At 46.1% G+C, this 9,529-nt stretch overlaps 1 protein-coding gene across 1 annotated transcript; it reads right to left on the reverse strand.

The window, feature by feature from the left end:
- Nucleotides 1–546: 546 nt before the first annotated feature.
- TOGARAM2 (TOG array regulator of axonemal microtubules 2) lies at nt 547–9,051 on the reverse strand. The gene is made up of 9 exons (XM_061989642.1): nt 9,030–9,051; nt 8,639–8,780; nt 7,078–7,183; nt 5,586–5,821; nt 4,250–4,408; nt 3,085–3,202; nt 2,899–2,926; nt 2,696–2,847; nt 547–648 (listed from the first exon to the last, which is right to left on the reverse strand). The coding sequence occupies exons 1-9, from the start codon at nt 9,049–9,051 to the stop codon at nt 547–549; spliced, it is 1,065 nt and encodes a 354-aa protein (XP_061845626.1).
- Nucleotides 9,052–9,529: the final 478 nt, after the last annotated feature.

Raw genomic sequence — 9,529 nt, forward strand, 5'->3', positions numbered from 1 at the left:
GCTGTGCCTGAGAGCCCAGGCTGATCTGCAGTGCCAGCCTGCTGGGCACCTACGTCCTTTCCAGGACCAGCAATGGGCAGTGACAGTCCTGCACATCCCGCAGCCTTCTTTGCAGTCTCCAGAGGGCACAGAGCTTTGATTTTCTGTTCTCAAATGCAACAGAGGTGAAAAATACTCAACGGTTGTAAAACTAGCACAGCCTTCATTTATCTGGGGCACAGCTATCAGCACAGTGAGAGGCTTTATTAGCTCCTTTACCACTGCCAATTGCATTCAAAAACTGTTGGAAGGGCTTTTAAGGATATGTAGGAGGAGTTTGTTGGCCAAAGTTACTGGGTTTTTTTCAAAATACAGGCTGAAAGGTTCAGGTCAACTCTAATTTTAACTACAGTGGTTTTCTCACCTCTGCTTGTATCAAAGGCAGTATCACAGTACCAGGATTCAGTGTCAGCTGTCAGAGATTTGGTAGCAATGCAACTACTTGTATTCCCATCATCACTATTTAACAGGGATGAAAATAGCCACCACAGTGCAGCCCCCTTCCCTTCACTCCAGAGACTTCAGCAGCCGCTTCCCAAGCTCACCTTTAACCTTGGCAAGAGCATGTTCTACCAGATTCACCCTCTTATGCTCCACGGCCCAGCACTGCTGTGAGGAAGCATCAACACTAACAGGATCCTTCAGGCTCCACACCATACATGAGGTCCATCATTCCTTCCTTGTCTCCCTTCCCTGGCCACCCTCCCTATTTACCATTCATTTTTCCATGCCATCCCCATCCTCCAAGTCTTCTTGATACTGTCAAGTTCATGCATTTACATTCCCGCAGGGGCTTTTGGTTGTGTCTCCGTAGGGAGATTCAGGATCTGGCTAACACACTTGCATGACCCAAGCCCTCTGCAGAGTCAACGAGCCATGCCACCGGGGCATGTGTTTTGACCCTGGTGAGAACAAAATGCCCATTGGAGGAAATTATGGCTTTTTCAGACTGGATTCAGAGTAGGTAGCACCAGTCTCTCTTACTTTCTAAGTAGGTATATAAATATATCCTTTTTCATTTTACAGTGAAACATTGCATTTACACACAAATAGGGGGGTTTTGGTATCTATGCAAGCTTCTTAGGGAACACGAGCTCATGATATCAAACTGCTTCTGAAGAACACTTGCTTCTATTTCAAATGTTTTTTTTAAAGCCTACAATAAAAAATTATGATGCACTTCTCATGGAGCACCAGAACGGGATGCCCAGGAGGCTGTAAAGTCTCCTTTGGAGATTTCCAAAACCCTCCTGGACACGTACCCGTGCTACCTGATGCCGGTTAAGCTGCTTTAGCAGAGATCAGAGGCCCTCTCCAACCCCCACTATTTGGTAACCTATACCTATAAACTCTGTAGGGTAAGTCCCATTCGTCAAACACACAAAGTAACTCCGCAGTTTTCCATCAGCTTTCTGGAACTGGTTTTGGCTGGGCCAGGTTTTGGTAGCAGGGGGCTACAGGGGTGGCTTCTTTAAACAAAGAGCTGCCAGAAGCTTCCCCTGTAACTGTTAGGGCTAATATCAGTCAATTCTAAGATGGACCCACAGCTGATCAAGGCCTAGCCAATTAGTGATGAATGCAACACCTCTGTGAATAACGTATTTGAAAAGGGGAAGAATTTGCTGGGCAGTTGCTAAACTGCAACAGCAACGGGGAGTGAGAATATGAGAACATCTCTACAGACACCGAGGTGAGTGGAGAAGGAAGGGGAGGAAGTGCCCAGGCACTGGAAGAAAGACTCCTCTGTGACCTGTGGTGAAGACCATGGTGAGGCAGCCATGCCCCTGCAGTCCATGGAGGCCACCGAGGAGCAGAGATCCACTTGCAGCCCCTGGAGGACCCCACACTGGAGCGGGTGGATGCCTGAAGGAGGCTGTGACTCCATGGGAAGCTCACCCTGGAGCAAGTTCCTGGCAGGACCTGAGAGTCTGTGAGGAGAGAGGAGCCCACGCCAGAGCAGGTTTGCTATCAGGACTTGTGATCCTGTGAGGGACTCAGGTTGGAGCAGTTGGTACCTGAAGGACTGTTCTCCCGGCGGATGAGCCATGTGTGAGGAGCTGCCGCAGTGGGAGGCCCCATGCCAGAGCAGTGTGTGAGGAACCGCCACCATGGGAAGGACCCACGCTGGAGAAGTTCATGAGGGACTGTCTCCCATGAGAAAGACCCCACATTGTAGCAGTGAAAAGTGTGAGGAGGCCTCTCCCTGAGAAGAAGTAGCAGCAAAGTCTGTCTGTAATGAACTGACTGCAGCCCCCATCCCCAGCGCCACTGGGGGGGAAGGAAGGAGGGTCCTGGAAAGAGGGAGGGGTGGGGGGAGGTGTTTCAAGATTTGGTTTTATTTCCCAGCTCCTTGCTCTGTTTTGATTGTTCATTAATAAATCAAACCATTTCTCCCCAGGTTGAGTCTGTTTTGCCTGTGACAGTAATTGCTGAGTGAGCTGCTCATGCTTATTTGAACTCACAAACCTCTCAATATATTTATTTAAATTTCAAGTGATAGAACAATTTGATGGGCCTCTGGCACCCCGCCAGGGCTAAAGTATCACAGGAGAACACTAATGACTTACATAACATTCATTTCTAAAATTGCCAAAAGGTTTTTCATCACGTGCTGAGGCTGATGGGCAGCCCTTTTCTTCAGCTGAAAGCCCATCACTTGGTAGAGGTTCTCTGCCAGCTCGGTGATCACAGCCCTGACCTTGCCACTTTTAACAGGCAGGGCTTTGTTTCCCAATAACCACCAGAGCATGGGCAGAACGTAGCGCTTGACAGTTTCGGGTTTCTCATCATAAACTGACACCACAAGACCTGCAGGGCAAGAGAGACATGCTCAACAACCTAATGCAAACAAGCGCCCACCTTTATTTTTGGTTCTTGGAAGCCTTTCCTGTTGAAAAGGATCAACAGTTCATTCCCAGGAGTGAAATGATTCAGCAGTACAATGAGATAAAGAAAGATTAGGTAGTAATTAATTAATAGGATTCATCTCATATTAGCAATCTCAGTACTTGCATAAAGGAGACGTTTCTCCTGCTAAGCACTTACTTTCCGCTTCATTCTTGCCATAATTTCTTCCAAGTCACGTGAGAGGCTAGACCGTTTCACAAAACTATCAAATTTTGGATGTGTCATCAAGACACTCAGCATCTTCCGACCATGACACCTAACACAGGAAAGAGAGAAACGAATACAGACTATTACTGTCTTTTCTCTCTTGTTAATAAACAAAGGAAGTGTTCCTAGAGGAAGGAGGTATTTTAAACTCGCCATGTGCAGTATCTTCATGAGAAGGTATTACCTATTCAGCAAAGAGAAATCATTTGCTGATATTTGCTTCCACTTGTCACTGCAACACACAATGCTGCCAGCTGAACACAGAGGCAAGAGAAGAACACGGGGCAACAGTAAAATACAATTTCACTCTGAAATTGTGGATGTGTGTCTGTGGGATCAAAAGATCCCACGGGACAAGCAAAGAACACCTTCTGCTTTGCTGCCATGGCTTTGCAGTGTCTTGCTGCCATTGCACTATAATTTATCTTTCTTAAAACTGATGAAGCTACAACAAATAAATCACTTCATGGTTACTATTTATTATTCTATACTACCCGTATGCACACAGGCAGCTAGTTGCTCCTGTGTTCTTGGCATGTAATGGGAATTTAAATTACTAATGGAAGTAAGGGGGTTTGGTTTGGCTTTGCTACTTGTGAAACTACAGCTATCTTCAAGAGGAAATTTGGAGATCATTCAGCCACAGACAACATTATGCAATGACTGGGAAGTAAAATTTGTGGCTATCATAGGCAACCAAATCTGCAGAAGAAGTTTAGAAAGACTGAATACATTAGTCAACAACACATGGAATTCTTCTAGGGAAGTCTTAACCTTATGAGGAAAAAGTGGATGGGATCCTTCAGTGACCAACACTGGCCAACACTTCAGTTTTGCATTGTGCACATAACACCAAAATTGTTGGGCTGACTGAGCTCAGTTGACTTGAATAAAGACTTGTTCAAATCACAGGAATTTGGCAAAGGTCCTTTCTTGCTGGACAACCTCACAGTATCCAGTACGGTCATTTCCCCAGGTATTATCCACACTGTAAAATAATTTTCTTAGAATTTACTTTACCTCTCACTCTTCTATGGGATTTTATAAACAGACGTTACAGTTTTCAAATTGTAGGAAGTGAAATGAAGATGATCACCTTACGTCTGGATGACAGTCCTGAGCAAACTTCCCTACAACATACACCAGCAGATTGGTATTGGAACACGTGCCCGACAGGAGCTTCTTGGCTCCCATTTTCTCCACTATGGTCAGGAGGTGTTCAGACGCACACTTTCGCACCAGGACGTTGGGGTGCCTGGAAACAAGAGAACAAACACTGAGGCAGAGGGAAAAGGAAAGCCAGAAACACAGGCCGCAGTCACAGCACGCCCCCTGTCATTGCTGGGGGAAGAAGGCCTGCGATTTCACTGCCATTTTAGCCACCTGTAGAAGATTCTGTTCTTAGATAAGCACAAAGTTGGTATTATACAGAGGGACTACCTGCAAGGAAAAGGAGGAATTCAGTCTCCCTGGACTACCTGATACTCAATTTCCTTCCCAAAAGTAATCTTAAGAAAGAGGGAAATTAAAGGAAATTCATGCTTTCTCATCAGATGGCTCCCACTACACAGACAGAGCTACAGAGAACTGAGGCTTATTCCACCTGTTTATCTCCAAATCTGCAGACCCTTGGAAAAAAAAACAAATGAGGGGGAAAACCCTGTGAGGCATGAGGCTGCAAGACATTCAGAAATGTAGCCAGTTTGTTCTGTGAGGCTTGGCGAGATGTATATTTGACTGTTTTACTGTTTTCAAAAGCTGCAGAAAGGGTAGCTGTCGCTTTAGCCGGGTTGTACATTCTAGAGGGTGCCTATTTGAAACCACCTGCATTTGCTTCAGCATTCCCATAGGACTCAACCCGTGAAGACTGTGAAGTGACTCGCCATCCCCAGGCTACCATGCAGCCCATGAATAGAAAGTAGAGCTCTAAGGACAGGAGAGTCAGCCAGACTCCTCTTTGATAGGAGCTGTGTCTGCTGTGCCGCACCCGGTGATTTCTTCTTCACACCTTCCAGCAATTCCTCTTCTCATTTATTAAGTGAATGGTATAATGATGATGCATGATTTTGCCCAGCACCTCTGTGGTTAGCGTTGTGAAACACCAAAGGTCACTCACTGCTGCAACTGCCATTGTCCCTCTGGCCGCAAAGCCTCAAGCCTCCATCATTGCCCTTTGCAGGGACTTTCCCTTCCCCATCATTCAGCACCTCTAGTCAGCATTGACAGACTGTGAGAACAAATGGGCTGCAGTAGGACAGAAGCAGGTGATGAGAAGCAAGAAGTGAGGCTGATGAGAGAATCTAATCACCGAGTTCACAGATGGCACAGGAGAGAGGACCTGTCCCTCCCATCATTCACCTTCTTCTTCCCATCCCTTTCTCCTCCCCAGACAATTTAAAGCAAAGCATATCACTAAGAGAAGAATGACTTACTGGGCTCCAATAGCGATGAGAGCAGACATCGCTCGTGTAGGAGTCACATTCATCACCATGAGGCCCAGGGATTTACTGGCTGCTTCCTGAATGAACTTGTTGGAGTCTCCCATCTTCTGGAGCAAGACCTGAGCAATGTTGTCCACTTCACTGTCCATGTTCTTCTTCATGCTTCTGAAGAGCTCTCCGACAGTGTTGATGGCAAAGCGAGCCACCTTCGAGTGGAGGTTGCTCACCTGGGGAAGTCACAGTGGGAAACATAAGCATCATTTTGTAGAGAAAATCAGCTCCCCTAAGACAAGAGACCCAGGAAATAGCAAGACTTCTCACTGTGTCCAGGTGGGACAGGAGCACAGTCAGAGTAGAAGACCACAAGCACAGAAACACACTTTGATACCAACTTCTTCTCTGGCCCCAGGCCCACTTATATCAAACTGCAGACCTAAAAAACATTGTTTCACCTCAAATAAAAGTGTGCTACTTAGCCCCTAATGTACACTGCTTTGATTTTAGGCCCTTTCGCTGAAAACAAACAAACAAAAAAGAAAAAAAAATAAAGGAATGGCTGGTTTTAAACTAGCAAGTCACAATTCCTAAAGACAAGAGAAAGGAAAAGTAGAACTTTCCTCCTGTCAAAAATTGCAGCAGTGGCAGTTTGAGCACTCAACCAGGAAACAGAAAATACAGGCTCAAGCCCACAGACCAAGTCCTAGCAGGGACTTGAGTTCATCTGCAGCATCATCTGCTCAAGAGAACTGTACCAAAGCCCCATCATCTTCTGCAAGAAAAGGAAAATTTAATATTTTTGTCAATCATGTAGTAGGAGTACAAGGCAGATGGTACGGGCTACAGACAAGTGTCAAGTTGGAAATACAGCCACGACATTATTAAGGAGCTTAGGCTGAGATCTTTCTGTTCCCTGAGAGATGAGGGAGTGAAGCTACACATGACTGCCCTGCAAATCCCAAAGCAAGGCCACTCCATGCACACAGTGGCTGCGGTGCAAAATCCTGCCAGTGGACTGGACTCCTGGTTGAGCGCTCAATGGAAAGGGTAAATTCCCAAAAAGGTTATAGAAAGGAAGAAGGAGAAGATATCATTAGGAAACACTGGAAAATAATTACCTGCAGTCAGTCCCCCAGGATGCTGAGGAGGAGCAAACTGGGAGGTAAAAGCTGCAGTGTTTAATGATAACTTGGGCAGAGCTTTAGGCTGTGGCATATCACCTGATTAGTATCTCAGTTTCTGCATTTGTATATTGCATCATAATGACACTTATCTTGGAGAGGAGTGAGATAGATGCCCTATATACTAGTAAATATAGCTAGATGTACAAACAGGTCATAGAGATAGGTGACAGAGTTATTAGAAAAATGAGGTCTAAAAATAGTTATGGAGGCAGATATTGAGCATACATGTAAATGAACAAGCAAGTATCTACTCCACGCCCCATGTATGAGGTATGCAAGACAATTAAACATCATGTTCTTACCTCTTTGGCAACTGCCAAGGAAACATCACGAAGTCTATCAAGAAGGACTTCTGAGTTGCAGATAGCCAGCCGTCTGATGATGAGGAGGCCCCTCGCCTTCTCCTGCCTGAAAGGCAATTACCAAAAAGATTGTTTTTTCTCACCACCCAAGAACTTGGCAACACCCTCTGAATTACCAGGGTGTGGGCTCAAAAACACAAACAAAGGGAGGTGTTTCTCTAATGCCACTTAATTCAATCACAGAACTTGTTGCCAGGGTGTGCTGTGGAGGTCACAAGCATACATAAATCCAAAAGGCAAACAGATTATTCCAGTGAGGATGGGTTAATTTATGGCCATTACCACAAGACAGCCTTTCTGAAATCCCTGGCACACAAAGTCCCTATGTTGCTGCTTCCTAGGAGCTGGGAGGCTGTGCCATGTTTCTGTTCCTTGCATCCTCCCTGTATCCTGATCCTGAGATGAGTCCCTATCTGGCTGTTACTGAAACATTTTACCTCTTCACCAACCCCAGAGGGCTGTGAGAGTCTGCACTGATACTCCATAGCTGAGTTTACACTTTGCAAACTAGTCCACCTCCACCTCTACCCCTCAGAAAAACCCCCAGTATTTCCGAAAATATTCTACGTCTGGGCAAGAACAGCCAAAATGATGGATTTTCCAGAAAATCTCTACTTAAAATAAAATGCACAACAGCAACACGTTATTTACAAGCAGTAAAAAATCTGCCTCTCTCATCACTTTCTTGGACCTGAGCTACATGAAGATACATGATGAAGTCACATCGTCTGCACCTCACAGGGCAGCAAGGGGAACAGGAAAGAGAAAGGGGAGAAGGGCAAAACAAAGTGAATGACATGGAGATGCATCATGGAAGATTTTCCGTGGTTATGCCAGAGTGAACAGAGTCCCAGTGAGTGTATGCTGACCCAGAAATGAAAAATACAACCAGTATCACCTGAAAGGCACAATGTCCTCCTGTCTGTGTTTACTTTCAGGACAGACTTATTATACACAAAATACCTGGAATTCTAAAAGTGCAAGAAATGACAGGCTGGGCAACTCTGCACCACGTGTCTCAGTCTGTTTCTCAGACACAGGGACTCCCCGTAGGTGCTCCTGGGACCCATGTGCAGGCAGTCACACAGAGGTCCCGTCTCCTGCTGCTGCTGACGGCAGTGGCGTCAGAAACAAATCCTTACTCAGTGCCACCTGGGCCAGTGACCTGAGGCCCCTAAACCTCTAAATTCAAGACTCCTTCTGTCTTGCTTCTGGCTTTGGCCAGCAAATCATCTCATTCCACAATGTTCACTCCCCACTGTAGATTTCACTTGCAGACACGGGGACCAGAAAGCAAAACTGGGAAACAGCATGGACCTGCTGCGGCTATAGCAACTGCCCTAGACCTAGCAGATGAAAGGCTGCTCTCACACCTTTATACTGTGACTGCTTGGGAGTGGTTTTACTAGTCCCCTTTGGATGTCTGGACTCAGAGGTACTGGAAAGAAATGTTTCTAGCTTACTTTTACACAGAGAAAGAGTGAACCAGAGCCTCTCTTACCAGTCGTCGCTGTTGAGCCATGCAAGTGCATCGAGCAGCTTGTGCTCTGGCTGAGGCAAGGGGTTGGCTTCCCAGGTGTCCTGACTCTCTATCTTCTCATCCAGGAAGTCCAGAGAAATTAAAGGCAGTGAGTTTGAGTTCCCTGTAAACAGAGGGTCAGACTCCAGTATCACATACTCCTGTGCAAGGCAATCCATCAGCAATTTGATCTCCCAGCCAGGATAGCACCTGGGTGCAAAGTGGCATTATTGGGTCAGAGCCTTCCCTGCTATCAGGCTCATTTCTTTCACAGCACCCAGCCACCTCCCAGGAACTCCAACCTAGGCACCAGTTCCTTTTGTAAATCTGAAAACTGTGTACACAGAACCAGCTCCAAAGTCCATACAGGTACCACAGCCAGCCTGCAGGTTCATCGTGCTGCTGAGCTCGTGCCAACTGGGAGCCACTGTCTCCCAGCAAGACTTGATACCCTAAGTAAGCTTCTGAGATGTACACATATCTCTATCGCCTCTTTGTTATCTGGAGGTAACAGAGGCACGCTGTGGCTTTTTGGGGAAACATCTCTCGCTGACCCCAGTGAGTGCCAAGCCTGAACAACCAAGTCCTAGTGGGCTTGGGCAAATCCACACGGAGCAACCACCAGAGAACACTGATACCCAACCCTTTAAATCTGACAGTGCCTCTGTTTCCATTTGCTTCAAATATTCTAGTCAGCAGGCAGCTGAGAGCATGTGCATACTATTGGGAAAGCAGTAGCTTGTGGATTTTGCTCTTTTCAAAGCATTATGAATATTTACTATTTCAGAGGTACCCACTGGCTGCATTTCAAAGGTGCTGAGGTGAAATGTATTTGTCATAAAATATAGTTGTTTGCAGACTATGCAATGCCTA

This window comes from Colius striatus, chromosome 2 (assembly GCF_028858725.1).
Source record: "Colius striatus isolate bColStr4 chromosome 2, bColStr4.1.hap1, whole genome shotgun sequence".
NCBI classification, from domain to species: Eukaryota; Metazoa; Chordata; class Aves; order Coliiformes; family Coliidae; genus Colius; species Colius striatus.